The following is a 22226-nucleotide window of genomic DNA, read 5'->3' on the forward strand; positions in this document are numbered from 1 at the left end:
TCAAGTGCACTTTAACTTGACGGAGATAATTTGTCCGTGCCGTGCCTGAACGCAGCAGAGCTCCTCGCTGGAGCCCTCAGAACCGTGTGGGCGGGTTGTCGGTTGGAACTCCGGGCTGGAGGCTCCTCCTGACACTCATTGAGCGTTGTTTGCTGTCTGAACTCCAGTTTGAAACATCCGCACATCACCAACCTGACAACAGAGAGAGGGAATACAACAAAAAACACCGAAAACACCCCGTAGACGAGGGAGAAGAGCGGCTGTGAGCCAAGGAGCGGACGTTAAAACCAGGTACATCTTATTAGTTCAAGCTAACTGAGCGTTAAAGAAGCTTTAGATCTCCAGGAGAACATCCCGAGTTATCTGGGGTTGGACTGGCAACTGAAGCTTTGATCGTTACAGGTTCTGGTTAACTAACCTGACATCGGAAAAGTTGAATGGAAATCTTAAACTTTGACAAAGTGCACGTAAAAAAAGAAAAATATAGAACTTTTTTTGCTAACGTATCCCCGGGGTTAGCATGTAGCTAACAGCAAAGGATACAAGAGACGTATTAAAGTAATTGAGGACAGTATTAGACAGTTTCGCTTCTCTCGGCTTCACTCAGGATGACAAAAAAAAAAAAAAAACTGTCCATCATTCAAGCGAGGATACGTTAACAAGCACACTTCCGTTGTACGCCTTCAAAATAAGAGACTTGGGCTGGTGAATCCTGGGGTATAATAATTCTAGTTAATGGTGATATTCTGTACACTGAATGATGTTATTTGTCTGTTCATAAACAAACTTTAATTATTGATCTGATTTTTAAAAGTGCAACATATAAGAATTGGCTTCACATCAAACTGAAACAAAAAAATAGGAAACAGCACATCACCAGAATAGCAGCTAACTGTAGCTATCCTTAGCTGCAGCGGCTCAGGTTTTGAGTCAAACCCCTGGTCCTTTGTTACATGTTATCACCATTATGCTCATCACACTTCCTGCCCACTTCTCTCAAGTTGTAGCACAGGAGCTTTTAACTGAGATGGGCTAACTGGTTAGCATGCAATTTCAGTCCACACCTTTACAACACAACACAATACAAAGTCATAATGATGAACTATTATATCTTCAGGTTCTGGTTACAATTTAAATATGTTTTTTGTGTGTGTTTTAGCTAAAACTATTACTCATTGCACCTTTAATGACACACAGTTGAACTTGAGAGAGACGGTGCAGATGCTGCAAGATGAAAATGAGATTATTAATGATAAGAACACTGAATAATCACAAAAGATTGTTTGGAGGTAGTTTTAAATGGAGCAGCAAAGAATAATTCATGAGGTGTCAACTGTTAATTTTGCAGCACTGTTCTCTGTTTTCCTTGACAGACACTGCGCTATTACTTTGAAGGCCAATTATTCCAGTTTCCTGTGGTGTTTCTGACTTTACTGTGGGTTTCTTCACACAGCAGGAAAAAGCTTGAGGCTCTGTTACAGAATGTGTTTTAGGTTCATTTAAGGATCCTGAGATGAGAGACTGTTTGGCAAAGCTGCACTCGGACACATCGAAATGTTCATGCTGTTCATTTCACACGGCAACTGAAATGTCCACATGTTTTATCAACATCTGCAGTGAGCTACTGTTGAGTTTTCTGCGGTGGCATGTCTTTTGGTGCCCACATGAAACCACACCCATGTTTGGCTGGTTTTCCTCTAGTTCCTGCGTCATAATCGAACCTCTGTGTGTCTGCAGATAACACTGGTGGTCTTAAAGTCTGTAAATCAGGTGTCAGATGTTTTCACATTAAGAAACAGTCGAGTCACATGAAGAGAAAAATCTAAAGTGAGCTGGACATTTAAAGACTTTGTGAAAGAAATAAGAGAAGTAGTGAGAAAGAGGAGTAAACTGCAGTGGTTGACAGCAGACTAATGAATGTGAACAGGTGACTTCAACAGCCGCCTGCCTTCCTTAAAGGAACAGTTCACCCAAAAATTAAACATCAGTCATCAATGTTTTCACCAGTGTCTGTTTGTTTGTTTGTATGGTTGGTTTATCAGCAGGATTACACAAAAGCTGCTGAACAGATTTCCACCAAACTTGGTTGGAGGATGGGTCTCAGCCCAGAATAGTGGGTTAAAAAGTTTCTGTGTGAATCCGGATAAAGGTTAGTTTTTGAACATTTTTGTTAATTTCTCAGGTAAAATTAAGCATGCATCTGGCTGGTATCTTTGACTGAGAGATTGATGTAGATCCTAATAAAAATCCAGCCTTTCTGCAGTCACTATAGAGTAAGAAGTAGGGATGTAAACCTGCAACTTCCACCAAAGTGCAGCTTCGATAATTGGATGCAGAAAGGCACCAATGAGAATTGATTGAATTCTCTCTCTTGAGTGCCATTCTAGTTTGTGTTGGACAATAAAACTTCACCCGACTTTCCATCAGCATGGGGGCGAGTAGATGATGACTGAATTTTCACTTTTGGGCGAACCATTCCTTTAACAGCTACAGTTTCTTATGTGTTGACATCATTCACCTCACAAACAATTCAGTTTTTCTTAATTTCCTAGAGTATTCACACTTTTCACCCCGAGCAGATAGTGTTTTTCTTTGTTCAGGTTTTGAGATACGTCTCTCCACTACTTTTTTAGTTTTCTGCAAGGTCTTCTCTGTTAGAGAAACACACACACACACACACACACTCTTTAATCTGCTCTGTTCAGTATCCTCTCTGTGTTAAGCGCCTTTAATTGACACTGATATAATTACTGACTGGCCTGATGTGCCCCATGAACGGTCTCCATGGTAACCTGCATCCAGGCAGTCAGTAGTGGAAGAAATATTCCAACCCTAATTTAATAAAAGTTCTTACTGTTCATGCTGTGAAAATTCTCAAGCACAAGTAAAAGTTTTAATCCTTATTTAAGTAAATGTGTGAAAGTATTATCAGCATAATGTACTCAAAGTATGAAAAGTAAAAATACTCAGTGCAGTAAAATGTTCCCTGTGTGTTTCATGATTATATCTGATGTATGATTTTAATTTGATGTTGACTTTGGGCTCTCATTTAATTCCTCTTTCCATATTGATTGTATCAAAAGCATTGCGCAGATTGTTATTATTATTTCAGAATCATAAACTATTTATGTGGAAAACTATAAGAGAGAGACAGCTGTGTGATTATTATTGTGGTTGAACAAAGGTTTTCAAACCTCTTTTGCCCTGAAGCTCGCACAGAAAAATCATTTTAAGATCATTTGTTTAGACGTGTGTCAGTTAAAAATAGATATAGCATGACTAAAACAAGGTCATTTATTGATGATTTCCTGCCAAAATTTTCAAAACAAAAGTACACGTGCATAACAGAAGATCAAGGTCAGACAGGTTGTAAGAAGTAAACAAATGAATTGCTTTGTGATTAAAAAAAAAAAAAATCCTTAAAATGACAAGCACTTCTGTTTCTTCATTAAAATCCTTAAGCTACAGTCTGAGGCTCAATATTAAACTGTAGGAACAAGAAAAAAAACACATTCTAACTGAAGTGAGACTTTAATTTAATACAGTATGTAGATGCTGTGATAAAACTACTTCTGCTTCTCTGTTTGGTTGTTTAGCAGTCGTGTTTATCTGCTGTTCAACATCTACAATATTTTTGTAGCGTCAAAAGGCAGCTTTTAAAACACAATGAATATTTAATGCACATTGCAGCGCTATGAAGTAAACTAATAAACAATAATGCAACCAGCATCTACAGCTCTAAACGATGTCCATAACGTCTTCCATTTAGATATGTAAATGTTATACTATTAAGTTCAGTGAGGAGTAATTTCTCTTGAAGCAAAGCTGTGAAGTATCTGCCCACAAACATCAACCTGAACTGAGCCCACAGATGAGATGTGAAGATCGCAGGTAGGCAATATTTCCTGACGTCAGGGAGTCGGTATAAATCTAGATAAACTGATTACACATCTTTAAAATAAGTTCCTCCCCCCCAAAACACACACACACACACACACACACACACACACACACACACACACACACACACACACACACACACACACACACTCTACTTCCTCTCTGTGTTGCTGTCTCACAGTATTTGGCAGACAGGAAACTGCTGTTAGGACACTACTCACCAGATCAGGCACCTAATACTGCTACACACACATGCACGCACGCACGCACGCACACACACACACACACACACACACACACACACTTCCATCATGTGTTTGCTTTGCTGCTGATCCATAGTCAAACATGACTGTCTGAGTTTCTGTTTGACGTCCTGTCACATGACTGGTGGGATAGTTTATGTAATGAATATTTAAACGTGTGTGTGTTAAAACTGTTTAAAGTTTTAGAAAGAGCAGGATATCCTTCTTATTAATCCACACCACAATGTGAGCAACGTCCACTGTGTTCTCTTGATTTATCCTCTAATACATTTCTCTGAAGTGACTGACATTGTGTAAATCTCAGCCCTGCCTTTATTTTCAGTTCTGCTATATCATATTGTTTAAAGTATAGCTAAACTTACAGCAGGAGCCTTTTGATGTTTTCATGAATATAATAATATTTTTTCATTTGGTTGTTACAGCTGGAATCATGTAGCTCAAGGTTCATGTTTGTGTTTGCAGGGTGATGGCGGTTCCGTACGAGGGTCAGTCGTTCTCTGCTCTGAGGAGACAGTGTCAGCAGAACGGACATCTGTTTGAAGACCCTCTGTTCCCCACGACCGACCAGTCTCTGTTCTACCAGAGCAACCGCATCGGCAGAGTCACCTGGAAGAGACCGAAGGTGAGAACAAGAGAACGTTTCAGGATCAAAACTTAACTCCAACACACTGCAAAATAAGAGGATTCACCAGTCGACAAAGTGGAGAATAGACCTAAGAAAGTTACTGATATTAGCACCAGAGATGAATTTACTAGACTGAACAGATCAGCTGATCCTTCTTGTGGAGAGAGACAAGAAACAGACGGGGACAGAAGGGGGATGGTGGTCATGAGACAAATACAAAGGAGAGCTTGCGTATAAAGGGAGAAGAGGTTGCGTGGACTGAATAGGAAGAGGAATGTATGGAATTCACCCCACTGAAATCCCACTCCAACATCCAAATACTGCCGTGTGTGTCTGCACGTGTGCATGTAGCGTTTACTCCCTGAACAAATATTTGAGGAAATTCAGGACAGGATAGGATAACATGTTAAGATGTCTCTCTGGTAGTGAGTGAGTCAGGGTAAACTGGATTTATGTTGTTACTCAAGTGACTGTATCTACATTTGTGTTACAGTCAGCGCTCCATCAAAACATTGAGACTTTTAAACCAATAACAGCTGGAGAAAGATGATGAATAATTCACCAGTTAAGTTGAGTTGAATTCATTAAAGAAAGCTGATTTATTTTTAAAAGACTGCTGCTTAATCCACACGGTCCATGTTTTATCTCCATGTGTAAGGGAGCTGGTATTCTCAGCTAACCTCACCTAAACTTATCGTCTTGCTCTCTTCAACTAGAATACGATCAGGTTTACCATCTCAACTTTATTGAGAATTAAGACATTAAATATGATGACAGACATTCAGAGCTTCATTGGAAAACCTCAAAGCTTCAAATGTAAGAAAGAAAGGCATCTGGTACCACCCTAACACCACCACAACACAGGCTATTAAGGGATGAGATAATGGTTGTGATGATATTGTTGGTACACTAAAGAACAGCTACTGGTATTGTTTTTTACCAGCACCAGAAGTAACTGGATCGTCCACATAGATATTTGAAATAAATTCAGTCATTTATGATTAATTTATTTATAATGCAGTTAATGCAGTGTCCTTTTTTAGAATAACCAATATGTTGGCTGCAGCATTGTGCCACAACTAAATGTTATCAGTCCTCTTACAACAACTCAAAGGTGACCAACACACCTGAGCAATAAAGATTATCATTAACTGATTATCATTAACCAAGTCCAGTTTCTCTGGTGCAGCCCAGCTCAGTTTAACTGAGGCTGTTCAGTAACAGCTTGTTTTGTCTGGTCCATGGCGTCCACTCGAGCAGCCTTCCTGTAATTCTTTTAAACCTGCAGTGGTCCAGTTTGAACCTCTGTGGTTGAATTTCTCTTCTTTGTGGATCGCGGCCAAAACATTGTCTGGAACTGTAAACAGTCAGGTTGTGTCTGGTACTGATGAATTAATCACAAACCATTATATAACTGTTTCTAATCTTCCACTGAACTTAAGCAGCTATCATGAATCTTTCTTGAGGTTAAACTGACAAAACTAACATGAATATTTCCCTCTTTCTGTTTTTATCTTGAAGTTATGAAGCATTTTGAGCGAGTAGATAACTGTGATTTAATGGAACAGATGAACTCTGTCTACAGTAAACACTGGACTTTTTCAATTCAACTTTACTTTCCTCAGAGACTTTGAGTCACTCTCTGCGTTTCACTGAAGCGTATTTGTTTTGAGGAATGTTTCTATGCAGCGCAGCCGTTACCACTGCAGCTGATTTATTTGTTGAGTTTAGACGAGGCTCATAATGGAATTATTGCTTGATAGCTTTACAGCTTCTATCTGTGGCTGTACACTGTTCACTCACAGACACACACAGATTAAAAGCACAAAATCAGGCCTGTAGCTCAGATCACGAGCATGAAACTGTTGTTTTTTATTAAAGGAGGTATAAGAAATGTCTGTCTGTAGCAGTTACACGGCCTAAAATCCTGTTAATTCACTTTAAATTGAACTTTTGAGTGCTTCCCACTTTAGTCCAGTTAATTTAAACTGGTGGCATCAGTAAACTGTTTTTCAGAACAAAAACTGCAGTGAGATTGAAAGCAGACTTTGATGAAGTTTGAAATGAAGACTGGGGTTTTGTACTGTGCAAATTTCAGTATATTTCTTGAGTGAATTGAAAGTAATTTGTTTTCAAACATGATTGATGATGATTAGAACATTTTTCCTCCAGTACAGCCACAATAAAAACACACCCAACTCGAGTGTATAAATGCTTTTACTGTCAATCATTGATGATCTGAGCTGTTAAATAATTAAACAGGAATTTTAAAGCACTCCAGTGGATCGATATTACTGATTGCTGCGGGGAGTGGAGGGAGAGGAAACATTCATATTGTTTCTGTCTAAACCTTGAGGTTCCTAATGAGGCCGCAGGGTAAAGACATGTTTTACAAGAACTTAAAACTGTAATTATCAACTCTCAATACATCTCTGCATCGATGTCACTTACTGATTGTTCTTCCTGATGAATCCAAGCTCGTTCTGGCAGGACAGGGTCTGAAAATGACAGTAAGAGATCAACCAAATGTTGCTGTGTTAGGACAAATTTTAATGGATAAAGCAAATCAAAATTAGATGTTTTCTTCCCAGAACGCTGCTGTGTTTGTCCGCCTCAGCCTGCTGGTGTTGTAGGACTGGAAATATAAGGAACTCAAACTCGAATTGATAAATGCAGCTCAAATATTATTGGAGTATTATAAAAACCATGAACTGATGATATAATAGATATGTAATATTGATCTAGTAACGTTCAAACATTCAGGTGCACTGGTGCACTCTGCCCACCCAAATTGATCCTCCTGTAGAGGGAACGAGAAGCCCGTGTCTTTAATGCCTCCACGACCACTTTGTGAGTGTGTCACAGTGCTGGTTGTAGTGTTTTACAAAAACAATTACGCAGAATTCCTGTGGGTTTATAAATCCATGTTCATTTTGGGACCTCAGAGATCAGAGATGAGCCTGACTGTTGAAATCTGACTGTTTTGATGTTTCACAACACTGAGTCACTGAGACAGGATCTGCAGGGTAATGGCTATTAAGACCATTGTCCATTGTGTGTGTGTGTGTGTGTGTGTGTGTGTGTGTGTGTGGGTGGATTTCCATTATCCAGTAATCGCTGCTTTTCTGTAGAAGTCCGACACACTTCAAGTGTCTTTGGTCTTAATGTCCGGTTAAAAAAAAAAGATGGTTTTAAAAGTTTTAACAATGGAGTTTCAGCTCCTCTGGAGGAAGATAAATGATTGTTGAGTCTAAATCTCCGGGTCGCCAGATACGAACACTTTGTGTTGGCATCTCTGTAAATGTTTTTAAGCTAATAAACACAGATAACATTTAACTGGAATTTCTCCCATTTTTCTGGGAAATCTTCCAGGACACTCAGAAACCCTGGTGTGTGTGTGTGTGTGTGTGTGTGTGTGTGTGTGTGTGTGTGTGTGTGTGTGTTTGGTTGAACAGATGATTACACTTATGGTGCTGTATGTGTGGTCACGTACAGTATGTCTGCTTAAAAATAGCAGCTTCTAATTCAAAGACTGCGCTCACAGCGAGGGGCGTTTTCTGGTTTCTTCACATACGTACCTCGCTCACTTCATCATGTGACTTCATGACTAAGAAAAAACGCACTCAAGATGAAACTGAAACTACTATTGTTATCTAAATGCAGTCTTTATTAGACAATGCAGTAGTGTAGTGTAGATATTTCTATTCTAATAAAATACGTCTATTTATTTCCTGGTGGAGAGTTTCAATAAGACGAATGATAAAACTCATCTGCATGCTAAACATGAAGCTATACTAGCTTAGTGTAGCACAAACACTGGAAATAAGGGGAAACAGCTAACTCTCAAGCTCATTATTAACATGTTATGTGTCATTTTTTAAGACTCTGTTAATATGTGAGCTTTATACAGACTCTATAGTGATCGTGATCGTGATCTTACTGGGTTTGCGTCCTGGTTTATCCCAGCTCTCTCATTTGGCTGCCGTCCCGATTTTCTCCCTCTCATTCACTCTGTGGTTTGTTTTGCTTTGATTGTTCAGAAGCGATTTCTACTTTTTTACCCTGTATTTACCTATAAGATGGTTGACTGAGTGCTCTGGCTCACGCCCTGCTTCATGTATGTAGTACGACCACTTCCTCCTACTGTTGGTCACTGAACAGCTCCAGTGCAGCAGCAGCAGAGACGCCATAGTAGACAGTAGAAAATAACTGAAAAAGTGAACTGGGCGATGACATAATTAGAGACCTGCTCAGCTTTAATCTATTATGGTCCTGTCAAGGGTTGTTCTCCTTCTTCTTGTTTTGCAGAAGTGTCCAGATGCAGCACTTGTAAAGTCAATCAAAGAAAATTGGCTTCATATCAGCAGCTGTAATTTTATTACCGAAATCTACTGTATCATCGCTGACATCATGTTGTCTACAAACTGATCAATGTACAAGTTGTAAAGTTACGGTTAGAATAGTTTGTAAGTTGTGAGTCTCGCTGTGGTGACGTTTAATGTCCCCGACAACATCTGTAGTCTTATTTGGACACTTGTTAATAACCACCGTTGTTAACACACGTAAGAGCTTTATAATTAAATAGTGGGACATTCAAATGTTGTTGTAGAACAAAACCTGTTAATATGTTCAGCCTCCGGTAGCCACACACCTTATTTCAGGCATTACCTGAAAACCAAATCAAAAACCTTGTTGTTGACGAAGGAACCAGATCACTCATTACTTCACCACTCTGTAGTTATAAACTCTGAGCAGTAGATCAGCTTCATGCTTTTTATTGGAACGACGTGAAATTGCATCGTCCCATCGTAAATGAGATTCATATAATAAATAATAACAGCTGATGATTCAGTTTAGAAAAGACTTGACTGAAAACGTCTTTGTCCATCTAGGAGTTGTGCAGCGACCCTCATCTGTTTGTGGACGGCATCAGTGCCCACGACCTGCACCAGGGCCAGCTGGGAAACTGCTGGTTCGTGGCCGCCTGCTCCAGTCTGGCCTCCAGAGAGGCGCTATGGCAGAAGGTGAGACTACCACACAGATTCCATGTTTCACAATCTGTTTCTACTGTGCAGTTGGTTTTGCAGTCTAGTTTTAATCAAAGCAAATGCTTTTCTTCCTGTTGACGGCGTAACACACAATAGTTAATATTTACATAAAATCCAGAATACAAAATCACACAATGTTGCACAAAATTAGCTCAGTCAAGTAATATTTCATGACTCTGCTGAGCACAAGTCAGTGAAAGACTTCTGGTTTAGTCACTGCTGATAGATTGTGATGTATGCACACTGTGTGAGGTGTGTGTGTGTGTGTGTGTGTGTGTGTGTGTGTGTGTGTGTGTGTGTGTGAGGTGTGTGTGTGTGTGTGTGTGTGTGTGTGTGTGTGTGTGTGAGGTGTGTGGGTGTAGTCATGTGTACAATCAGGTATATGGCTTTTAGATTTGTGCAACTGGGTGTGTGTTTACTTTAGATTTATGTGTACTGTGGCACTAGATGTAATCCAAGTGATTTTAATAACCACGCACACAAACACGCACATTTCTTAAAATGTTCTTCAGCATGTGAATAATGGGGAATAAATAACAACAAAAACAAAACTAACAACAACAAAAACATATCTGAATCTGCATCAGCTGTCGGCCAAATGGTTCCTTAAACATCAGTATCAGAATCTGACCAGAATTTCACAATCGGTGTATGTGTTGATCACAAATTGAAGTTTTCAAGTGAATAACACTTCTATATTTGGTTCACAGCTGCTAAACAAAGCAACATCAAACATCCTTTAAATTATTTTAAGACAAACTAAAGAAATCCGTCTGTTAAAGGACTTGAGATTGATGTTGCACCATCCAGGAAATAACATCTTTCATCCATCAGGTGGCACCAGTTACCTTCATTAACACCCCTGTTGATCAGAAGACACATGTAAGAATGGATTTCTGTCAACTGGAGCTAAATATTAAATCATGTTTTGATATAAACAACTTAATACATCCTATCAGTTTCCTATCATTTATGAAATTTAACTTATGTTCGATTTGACAGTTGAATGGAGAATTAATACTTACAAACATATAATATACAAACATAAAATAATGGCCTCAAAATGATGTGAAATTGTGTTTTCTGTTGAAATGGGTCTTACACAAACACTGCAGTATTGAATCCTCAGGACCTAAAGCAGCGTAAGTGTATTTTAATGTAGTACATAATGGTCGCTGGTGTCTGAAGGTTTACGCTGATTAAACAGGATCTCTGACCTGAAGGTCTTTCAGCCACATATGATAAGACTTTGTGGCGTCAAAGTGTGTGTGTGTGTGTGTGTGTGTGTGTGTGTGTGTGTGTGTGTGTGTGTGTGTGTGTGTGTGTGTGTGTGTGTGTGTGTGTGTGCGTGTGCGTGTGCGTGTGTACTTGTGTTTTTTCCACTGTTGGGTACCTCCTTCCTCCTGTCTGGTCTCGGAGGTCTGCTGCAGCTCTCAGTTTTCCATCAGCTGGAGGGAAACTGAAGCCCGTTTGAGGAGCTGTTGCCTCGGTGGAGCAGCCAGTTGTCTTGACACCCGTCAGTGGTCCAAGAACAAACACTGGTCCTAAAACACTTATTAAGCCTCTGGTGTGTGATGACGATTATCACAACGTTCTGTTTTTCCAAAGTGACCCAGACAGTCATCACGCATCTCTTTACTTATAGAACATGTGACTTATTTAGTAATATTGATGAAATTTATTCTCGATGTAGTAAATCATGCATCATTTACTTTGTTCCAACCTGCTCTGTTTTATAGAATTTACTGATTATGAAAAGATTATATTCAAATTTCAATATAAAGTCTCTAATTTAGAGTTAAAATTCATCCACAGTTTGTTTTATTTGCTAGATTAACTTGAGGTCCACTTATATCTAAATCTTTCAACTGCAAATCCCAGATATATTTATTGATTGTTAACAAAAACCTGAAAATCAAACTGTACCTGTTTCTGTCCTTACTCTCGAACCGGCTCTCGAACTCACCACAGTAAAAGTTCAGTTTTCAGCATAAAACAACTTGCAGTAGAGAAACATGACAACACTGTGTTACTGCCAGGATCTGGCTCCAGTCTGATGGAAGATTTGACTGGAAACTAAATAGAACTGGGAACTATTGTAACTTATGAACAGATACTGTAAACACAACATTGTTTCCTCTCAGTCCGTCCAGCTGAAACACAGAAAAGAAGACAGAGAAACACACAGAGAAACACAACAGTTTATTAAAATCCTTCAAATGTAGGAAAAATGACGTTGTACATTTGAGGGAATGTAGTCCCAAAGTAAAGGGCCGTCTAACGGGAACGTAAAGCAGCGAAAAAGTTCAAAACATAGAGTACGCATAAAAATATATATGTTTTTTAAGGTGGACAAAACACGCCTTGCTGTCAACGCTGTTTCACCTGCTGCAGGTAAACTCCCTGAGGAGGGATACGTGAAGTTTCCAGCTACTTTACAGATTCATATTATTCAGTGTTGGACGGCTGTTACCTGTGACGTGAAACCAATCAGAGAGTGTTGTGGGCGGGACACCAAGCGACCACAGAGACGAGATGCTGCATCACAGCCGACTGCATTTTTAAACTGATATATTTTATCTGCAATTGGGAACAATAAAACACTGATACCGATAATTGCTGAATATCATTTGCTAGGTTTATAATTGATCCATCCCAGCTATTTATAAACCTGACTTGACTGCTCTCCTCTTGTCCCCTCCCTCCCTCCCTCCTCTCTCTGTCCAGTAACACCAATAACAATCAGACCAATGAGACCACACACAGCTTTCAGTCGATGTTTAATAGATGTCACTCCATTGATCTTTGTTTTGTGTCAGGCCGACACTCATGCAATGTGAATATTAGATATTCCACTCACTGCTACTCGTTCTGCGAGTCAGAAACAAAGAACAACAACAGCAACGACAGTTACAACGAGCAAATCACTCATCAATCATTAATTAGTCACATATTAATATTCAGCTGATCAGAAAAGGCTTGTTTTTATTTACAGTTTTATATTCAAAAGTTGATGATTTCATAAAACATTTTTATCAGTTAGAGTTATACAAATTCAGTTATTAATTATGAAGATTCAACATTGGCAACAAATAATATAATGCTGTATTTTTTATGAATGCTCAGGTTTCTGAAAAAATTAATTGATTTATTTTGATGATACATTGATCTTTTAAATAGCACCAGGAAACTTACAAGTTGAGTTCTGTATTAAGTTTAAATAAAGTGCATCTTATTTTTGGCCCTGGATTTATATTTTTGAGCTTTGTTTTGTGAAAAATACTTCTGTCAAAGCTTTTTTTTTTGATAAGTGCTGAAAAATGTTTGACTTGGCGTCCACGTGTTAAAATGTACAAATGGCCTGTTGACATCTACGATCGTGTTGAGGTTAATGAGTGGAGGAGAAATAACGAGCGTTTGAGGGAGAATATTTAAGATGATGGATTTCTTTTAGTGCTAGAAAAAGGTTGCAAAGTTTTCATTCAGCTCTACTGTGTGAAGGTCAAAGACGAACAGAATAGTGTGATGCTGTTCCAGAACTCTAACACGACTCTACTGGTGAAAGGTGAGGAGTCACTTGTCGACAGTGAACTCCACCGAGCAGCTCAGATTTGTCGCCTCCGCACCTTCCTTGAAGGCGAACAGGAAGTACATGACCTTCCTGACCTTGGCCAGCTCAGCGATCCTTTCGCCGAACTCCTGCATGTCCGCCTCCAGCCATTTAAGTGGCGAATCTTCCGGATCGCCGGCGTTTCGCCAAAATGTACCGATGGGCTCCAGCAGCTGACGCGTCATCAGGTGGGTGAGGTCGGGGGTCCAGAGCTGGCAGATGCCGGTGATGGTGATGCGACCGTAGCCGCTGAGGGAGAAGTACCAGCGGGAGAAGTTCAGCTCCTGATTGGGGAAGTCCAGCCGATAGACGGCCTCGTGGGGAAGAAGCAGACGCTCGCCTTCCTGACGCTTCTGTCCTGACTTCTGCAAAGACGACACACGAAGACGCATCATCTGCAGAGGAGATAGAAGAAAGAGAGCGAGATGGTTAATAAGAGCTGGAGAAGTTGTGGAGCCGCCACCGGAGGCTTTGAACTGGGCACTGAGCTGTGAAGACATGAACTCTGGAAGTATGTTTTCTATGATTCACAATATTGGATTGACGTGTGCACATGATTAAAGCATCACATCGGCCTGTCACACCTGCAAATGGCAGAACCACAAAGTTGATACAGTACGTTTGACAACACAAACACTACATGAGGTAAAAACTGATGACGACTTCCTCTGATGTGTGTCGCAGGATCTGTGGGACGTGCCAGAACAAGTTTAGTCCATGGAGGCCTCACTGTGGATCAGACTCGACCCACTGAGTTCTGGACACAGGTTGTGTGTCACCTGTTGTGCTGGACACCAGGATGTTGGCAGAAAACCCTCCTGTAGGTTCTGAGCTGAGGCATCCACAGATTGGGCTTATCAGAGAACGTCCCGTGGATGTTTAAATGATTTGGTCATGCAGACAGAAAGAAAATAGTTTTTGAGGCACAGAGCCAAGCTGGCTTTAACTCTTTTTGATGAGTGGAACTATTGATCACTACAGCCAGAACACTCACAGGACCAGGCAGCAGCACAACTTTAAAGGAAAAGTTCCCCAAAAAATGAGAAGTGGGTCATCATCTCCTCAGCTCCATGGTGATGGAAAGTCAGCAAAACAGCAAGAAAACAGCGGGAAAATAAAACCCAAACATAAAATGGCTCCGTTAAGGTCGCCCAGCATTATCCACGTCTTTGGAAGCTCAGAGATCCTAAATCAATTAAAAAAAAATGTTTTGTTTTAATTAAACCTGCAGCGTTCACTCGAGCTCACGCACCCGTTTCAGATATGTGCACTCAAAACACTTTTAGCTTTACAGCTTCAGTGAAGATTTTAGCTTAAAAAGGGTTTAAATAACACTTTTGTGGATCATTTTCGGGATCTCAGCTACTTCAGTTGTTTTGGAGAATACTGCAGCGCTCTTTTGCTGTGAAGCTCCAGAAATGTTTTGTGGCCTGTGAATCTTCACCTGACTTTCCATCAGCATGGAGGACAGAGGATAATGTGATTTAATTTTGGGGTTAACTGTTCCTTTAAGGACTGGCGTTTTATAGACTCTGGAGAAAAGTTTTAACTTCAGTATGCAGTCGAGTCCTGTGAAAAGCTGATCCTGTTTCAAAGCGTGCACAATATCTGCATTTAACATTTCATCAGCGGTCAAAACTGCAACACGTTTTTGTTGATTTAATGAAAACAAAATCCTGCATCTTGTGTTTAAAGGATTTGTCACCACTGGAGGTGAGAAGTTGTGATTCAAAAGTGCGATGCTCACCTCTGTCAGTGCAGGGTCTTCTTTAAATTCCAGCACCAGAGTGTTGGAGGGATCCTTGGTACTGTCCATGTCCGACTTTGAGGCTGTAATCCTGGGTGAAGCAGCAGGAGAGGACTGACTGTGTGGATGGATGCTGTGATAGGAAGAAGCTCTGGAAGAATGTCTGATATCACCTCTCTCTCTCCCCCTCTCTCCCTCTCTCTCTCTCTCTATCGTATGCCGTCTCTCTCTCTCCCCTCCCCTTTGCAACTCTTTCCATCACAGTGTAGCAGCAGTTTCTCACATTTGTCCCCGGCCTCCCCTCCCCCTCCTGCCCACAGGGTGGATGGGTTAGATCTCATTGATCCACATGCCATATAAAATGAGAGGGGGTGGAGGAGATCAATGTGAAAACAGCAACAGTCCGAATAATTAGTTTTCTAACCCTGCTATCCTCATTTCTAGCCTCCAAATCCAGATATGTGACATTTCTGCACCAAACCTTTTATATTTTATTTGCTGATGTGAAGCGATTACACCATCATGGAGCATTTCTGAAACCAGGAACAGTCCAGAGGTTTGATATTTTATAAAAGCAAAAAAAAACCTGCCACGTCTCCTCAGAATCATTTCTCCCCCAGACATTTCACACCTGGTTTGAAATGTCTGAATATCATATTATTATTTATTTTTTTATTTTTTTAAGGCAGTAAGGAGGTGGGTGATGTGTGAGAGTGCTAGGCAACAGGAGGCGGTGATGACGTACAAGAGAGAACTCTGGGAGTTTCCCGAGGGCTTCTGGGAGCTCGGCTGGTCTTGGCTCAATGGATCAGTTATTTATTTATATCACTCACATCACTGAGGCTCTGTGTGTGTGTGTGTGTGTGTGTGTGTGTGTGTGTGTGTGTGTGTGTGTGTGTGTGTGTGTGTGTGTGTGTGTCATCATCAGGGATCTCAGCGCAGGATATGGGTGGATGGCGTTCCCTCGTTAAAAACTTTTTAAACCCTCAGTTGCTCGTGTTAATTATAGATGCTGAAGGTTAATTAAGGGGAAACGAGTCGATGACCTGATGATGTTTTTCAACTTTCAAGGAGCTCACAAGTGGACAGCTGTTTATTTTTTAACATATTAACAGACGGACTTTAATGTCTCATGAGTTTTTCAGTTTTAAAATAGTTTTGGTGGTTTGTAGTTGATTGTATCTTCAAGAGATGTTGTTTTTATCGATACTCCAGATATTTACGCATCTTTTTAGTTGAATTTAATGTATTTTTAACTGCCACAAACTCAACTAACATTATGAACAGAAAAAACAACAGTACTGACGTCACATCTTCGCACCGTGTTGCAGAAATGTCTACTGAACCAGTGAATCAGCTGGTTTTGTCTCTTAATACGACTTTGTTTCTCAAGCAGCGATGGTCTGACAGCCCTGTAGTCTCAGCTCGGAGATGTTAGACCAGCGAGTTCACTACTTTGTCTAATAAGTCGACAAAATAAACTCACAAAATGTCAAGAAAAATAGTTTTTCAGCTGTTGTGTTTACTAAAGAGAAAAATACAACTTTACACTGTCTGAATTCAAATACCGAAACACATTCCTGAAACAGCACATCAAAAATGGCTCAGTGTGACATTTCCTTTCACTGAGTGCTATAAAGATGCTCATGTGATTTCATATAACCATATTCTCAACACCAGGAGCAAACCCTTTAAAGCTGGTGTTGTTTTGTACACAAATCACGATGTCTATGAAAGTATAACATCAGAAGAGGTCAAATGTCAACAACGGCTCACTGCTTCAGACTTTCTCTTAATTTTATCTTTTTTATTCATTCTGGATCCCACGAGACAGAAATCCAAACGCAAACCTCACTTTATATTTTGAAGTAGAACCTGAACTTGGTGACCTTTTTTACCAGGTGATTCCAGACTGGAAGGACCAGGAGTGGGATAAAGAAAAGCCAGATTCCTACGCCGGGATCTTCCACTTCCGGTTCTGGCGGTTTGGTGAGTGGGTGGACGTGGTGATCGACGACCGGCTGCCGACAGCGAACGGAGAGCTGATTTACTGTCACTCCAACGACAGCAACGAGTTCTGGAGCGCGCTGGTGGAGAAAGCCTACGCCAAGTGAGCTGTGTGTGTGTGTGTGTGTGTGTGTGTGTGTGTGTGTGTGTGTGTGTGTGTGTGTGTGTGTGTGTGTGCTCTCAGATCAGTTTCATCACCACTAACTGTGAAGATGTTGAGTCTGTGTTACATGGATTAAAATTTGAAGCACAGGAGAGTATTTCTCAGATCGCAGATTTTTCCCAAATACCAAAATTTCAGGAATTAATTAATCACAATGTCTGTTTGAGAGCTAATGCATGCTTGTTTCTAGGATGTGCGGATGCTATGAGGCGCTGGATGGGGGCAACACGGCCGACGCTCTCGTAGATTTCACTGGTGGTGTGTCGGAGCCAATGGACTTGACGGAGAACGGGTTCAAAGATGATGAAGAGAAACGCAACGAGCTGTTTGAGAGAGTCCTGAAGGTCCACAACAGAGGAGGCCTCATCAGCTGCTCGATCCGGGTGAGGAGAGGACAAACATGAACCCTCACTGCAGCTGAGTAACTAATGAATTCATTTAGTGATGAGTGAATAATTTACAGACTGACTAACACTCACCGTGTCGTTCCAGGCGACCAGCGCAGCAGACATGGAGGCCAGGCTGGCCTGCGGCCTGGTGAAGGGCCACGCCTACGCGGTGACAGACGTCCGCAGGGTGAGGCTGGGACACGGCCTGCTGGCTTACTTCAAGTCAGACAAACTCACCATGATCCGCATGAGAAACCCCTGGGGACAGAAAGAGTGGAACGGACCCTGGAGCGACAGGTGAGGAAGAGGAGCTTTCACAGGGAAGACAGTGAGGATTTCTCCATGTTTATAGACACATCAGGAGTCAGTGCAGCCGACCAGGCACGATCTTGATGTTACAGCTATGCGACTCGAGAAAGACACCAGATAAAAAACTCACTAGGTTGAAGTTATCCTTTCTCACACATGGCTAATGTTGTGAAGTGGTCTGCTTAACCCCGAACCAAACCAAGCTGTGACAGAAAACTGAAAATATAAAACAGTCAACAATATAACAACAGGTTGAACAGGGGATACAGACCTCGGCCTCCTGGGTGAAAGTTTTGTGCTTGAGCTGTTGAACCACCACAACTTGTTCAGTAAGCAGACTTTTGGTCAACCTGCCCAGCATTCATTATTTTGCCATAGAAACGACACCAACACGATGATGATGATGATGATGATGATGACGATAGCTTTTGAAGGCTCTCTGGACTCGAGCTGTGGTGGAAGATGAATTCAGGATCGAGGAATTCTGGTACAAAATGTAGAAGTTCTCAGTTGCACATAAAGGTCCTTCCAGGTGTTATAACTGTCTGATAATCTCACTTATTTAAGGACCTAATATAAACAGTAACCAGTGATGAAGGTGTGTCTGACACTCTGATTCTGCCCAGTATGAATGTACACTGAAGTTAACGTGACTTTGGTGTTGTCATATTTACATTTACAAGATTACTGACGTCCTTCTGCCTGTCTGCAGCTCTGAAGAGTGGCAGAAGGTCAGTAAGAGTGAGAGGGAGAGGATCGGCGTCACCGTGCAGGATGACGGAGAGTTCTGGTGAGTGTTGGTTCGGTGCCGCCACCTGTTGGTAACATGAGGTGCCTGCATGACACCTCCAGTGATTCTCTGAGGCATTTGTTCAATCTCATCTGTCTGTCTTGATTTATTCGGTAATTTGACTGACTCTTTTGTTATTTCCAAGCTATCAGATTGTGTAATTGTTTCAATGTAAACTTTTTGGTCTTGCTTAGATATTTTCTACATTATAAGAATACAGAATCACTCTGTAAATGACTGTTATTATAAGTAAACTCATCCTCCCCTCCGTCTCTCTCTTCGTGCAGGATGACGTTTGATGACTTCATCGCTAACTTCACAGACCTCATCCTGTGTCGTCTCATCAACACGTCCTACCTGAGTTTCCATAAGACCTGGGAGGAGGCCGTGATGCGCGGCTCCTGGCGCCGCAACGACGACCCGCTTCTCAACCGAGCCGGTGGCTGCATCAACAACAAACACTCCTTCCTCCAGAACCCACAGGTGTTACACATTCTCTCACGTTTGTCAAGATGATGTACTTTACAACAGTGACAGGTTAAAGAACGAACTCTACCAGTACTGAGTGTGTTTCTTCTCTCTGTTGTAGTTCGTGTTTGACGTGACGAAACCGGAGGATGAGGTGCTGATCTGTCTGCAGCAGAAAGACCGCAGAGCCACGCTGAGAGGAGGACGAGGAGAAAACTTGGCTATTGGCTTCGACATACACAGGGTCAGCTTCAGCGCAGCTGTTCAGCCAAGTAGTTTCGGATACAAGTATCTTGAGGAGCTCGCTTGCAGTTCATGTTTTTAAACATAAACAGGCTTATTTAAAGGACATTTATCGTTCAACTTTATGTTATCTATAGGCAGCAGTGATGATGATGAAGTGATGAAATACAGTTTGTGTGTTCAGGTGGAGTTCAACAGGATCTACCGTATGCACGTCACCCAGCAGAAGGTTGGTGGGAGCACCTACATCAACTCGAGGTCCGTGTTCGTACGGACCGACCTGCCACAGGGCCGCTACGTCATCATACCCACGACCTTCGACCCCGGCCTGGAGGGAGAATTCCTGCTCCGCATCTTCACAGACGTGCCCGCCGACTGCAAGTAGGGACACTGAACCTGTTGTTGTCTGAAAGGGAACATTTCCAACTCATCGAGTCACTGAAGTTACCAACTTCTCTCTGTCTGTTTCTCCTGTAGGGAGTTGACTCTTGATGAGCCTCCACACACCTGCTGGTCCGGGTTGTGCGGTTATCCCTCTCTGGTCACTCAGGTCCACATTCTGCAGGCTAACGGACTCGCAGCTCAAGACTCAGATGGAGGTAGAGTTCAGTTACATAAAGTCAGTAATCTGATTTGTATATTTAGTGATTTCAAGATAAAATGTCTTGTTGAGTCGAAGTATTTCTGCTGTTCTGTCTTTTTTAAGTGTTAAGTGGATGTTTAACATGCAGCTGCCTGTTGCTTCTGCTACACACAGTTGTATGTAGCAGGAGGATTGTTAAAGCATGAGGTCATACTTTTGTTTGTGTCCAGCTTCAGACCCCTACGTGATAATCCGATGTGAAGGACAGAAGGTTCGCTCTCCGGTCTACGAAAACACACGCAGCCCCGCCTTCAACACCAAGGGGCTCTTCTACAGGAAGAAAGCCAACCAGCCAATCAGCATCGAGGTTTGTGTTTCTTCTTTGGACACAAACAATAACGGACATGTGGGAACATTCTGTTTACAGTGAATATCGTCTTTCTCGCCGCGTCTCTCAGATCTACAACCACAACGTGCTGAAGGATTCCTTCATGGGTCAGGTGACGTTGCCGGGGGAACAAGGTGAATACCAGCAGACGCTTCACCTGAGGGACAAGGGCGATCGTCGTGACAACGACCTCCCCGGAACCATCACCGTCGCCATAGTGACCAGCACGGTGCTCACCAACATCTGAGACCAACCTGGTAACCCGTCCAATCAGCTGTCAGATCTGTCGCTCTTTCATTTAACACACAGTTTATGTCATTTCTGCCACTTGTTGTCTGTCAATCAATCTCTCAATTTTAAAAGACGGAGTTTGATGCCAATGCAAAGTCGTGTGGGATCATTGGAGTTGTTGTTGACTTCAACTTCCTCACTGTGAAGTTTCGTCTGATGTTTACACAGCAGTTATAGCAGCTGCAGGAGGAGATAGGCAACCAAATTACCGTTAACTTGCATAATATTTCGGATTTCTCTGGTTTGAACATAGTTGAGAATGTTTGGGTTTATGCCAAAACACAACTCAGAAATATATAACAGTCTGGTTGTTTTTAGACATTTTAATGCATGTTATGTTAGATACCTTTAAAGTTTACCAAATTACCAGTTTGCCACAACTTTTGGCTGTAAGTAAATATTTGTCAGGAATCGAGGGTTTAGATTTGAAAGTTTACTTCATGAAGTAAGAAGAACACAAGAAACCTGATTCTCTGTCTGTGTTTTAATTTGATGCCCATAAATGTGTTTACATACTGATTTTAAAGTGCCTGTATCGGGTTATTTGAATATCCTGAAATAGTATCTGAGAGAGAAATTTCAAATGATTTTTATCTTATAAATATTGTTTACAGTTCTTTAAGTAACTTTTTCCTCTGATCGAGCTAATGTTGTGTCTATCAACCACTACTTTGTATATTTGTTATTCTACCGTTTCATCTGTTTTACCGTATTTCCTCAAACAAACACCAAGAGTCAGATAATGTCCGGGGGACGTTATCGTCAGGAATAAACAAAGGTTGTCCCTGAATACAGTCCAGGGAAAAGACTGGCTGAACTCCTGGTGGCTTCATGTGAGTGCCAACTATTATCTTCGCCTTAATTTGATCACCATGTTATTTTCAGGTCTTTGCTGTTCTGGATTACTCATCAACAGTATTATTGTCCCATTTCATTCAGTATTTGTGTGTTTATGTTAATGCCAAATTGTAAGTACAAGTACCAAGTGCCAAACGGGAACCGTGCAAGTCAATGATTTTACAAAAGCATAAAGGAATTAAGAGCTTTCAGTCCAGTGAAATACAAGAAGGCTTTTAATTTGAATTATATACAGGAAGTGTTGAGTTCGTAGAAATCAAACCAAGGCTTTGTATTAAAATATCACCAAATATACTGATCAAAAATATTTACTTTCTGCAGTTAAGATGAATAAAGGCCCCAGCCATGATTTGAGGAAATACAGTATTCTAGCGAAGGTTATTTTTTAATTCACTCTTTTAAAATCCTATTTATGTGTCTTTTTATATTGACCTCCTAACACGTTGTCTTAGTGTCTGTCCTGTCTTCTATAAAGCACTTTCTGTTGCCTTTACAAATAAAGTTGCCTCGTAGCATGATGAAACACAACCAGTACTGTTCATTT

The 22226-nt window shown here is 41.1% G+C and overlaps 2 protein-coding genes across 2 annotated transcripts; one reads left to right on the forward strand and one right to left on the reverse strand.

Moving 5' to 3' along the window:
* Positions 1-59: 59 nt before the first annotated feature.
* Positions 60-22210, forward strand: capn5a (calpain 5a). Its single transcript, XM_037086908.1, has 13 exons — positions 60-291; positions 4626-4785; positions 9681-9812; positions 17095-17303; positions 17554-17746; positions 17856-18049; positions 18774-18851; positions 19139-19334; positions 19441-19563; positions 19747-19943; positions 20040-20161; positions 20376-20512; positions 20604-22210. Exons 2-13 carry the CDS (start codon positions 4630-4632, stop codon positions 20778-20780), a joined length of 1914 nt encoding a protein of 637 aa, XP_036942803.1. The 5' UTR covers positions 60-291; positions 4626-4629; the 3' UTR covers positions 20781-22210.
* Positions 11153-17042, reverse strand: ompa (olfactory marker protein a). Its single transcript, XM_037086953.1, has 2 exons — positions 15194-17042; positions 11153-13841 (listed from the first exon to the last, which is right to left on the reverse strand). The coding sequence occupies exons 1-2, from the start codon at positions 15260-15262 to the stop codon at positions 13410-13412; spliced, it is 501 nt and encodes a 166-aa protein (XP_036942848.1). The 5' UTR covers positions 15263-17042; the 3' UTR covers positions 11153-13409.
* Positions 22211-22226: the final 16 nt, after the last annotated feature.

This window comes from Acanthopagrus latus, chromosome 2 (genome assembly GCF_904848185.1).
Source record: "Acanthopagrus latus isolate v.2019 chromosome 2, fAcaLat1.1, whole genome shotgun sequence".
NCBI classification, from domain to species: Eukaryota; Metazoa; Chordata; class Actinopteri; order Spariformes; family Sparidae; genus Acanthopagrus; species Acanthopagrus latus.

Bases quoted from the DNA above. Each gene is read 5' to 3' on its own strand.
- capn5a (XM_037086908.1), top strand. From the start codon at position 4,630: ATGGCGGTTCCGTACGAGGGTCAGTCGTTCTCTGCTCTGAGGAGACAG. The intron at 4,786-9,680 runs GTGAGAACAAGA...TTGTCCATCTAG, and splicing joins TCACCTGGAAGAGACCGAAG to GAGTTGTGCAGCGACCCTCA. The intron at 18,852-19,138 runs GTGAGTGTTGGT...CTCTTCGTGCAG, and splicing joins CAGGATGACGGAGAGTTCTG to GATGACGTTTGATGACTTCA.
- ompa (XM_037086953.1), bottom strand. From the start codon at position 15,262: ATGGACAGTACCAAGGATCCCTCCAACACTCTGGTGCTGGAATTTAAA. The intron at 13,842-15,193 runs GTGAGCATCGCA...TCTCCTCTGCAG, and splicing joins AAGACCCTGCACTGACAGAG to ATGATGCGTCTTCGTGTGTC.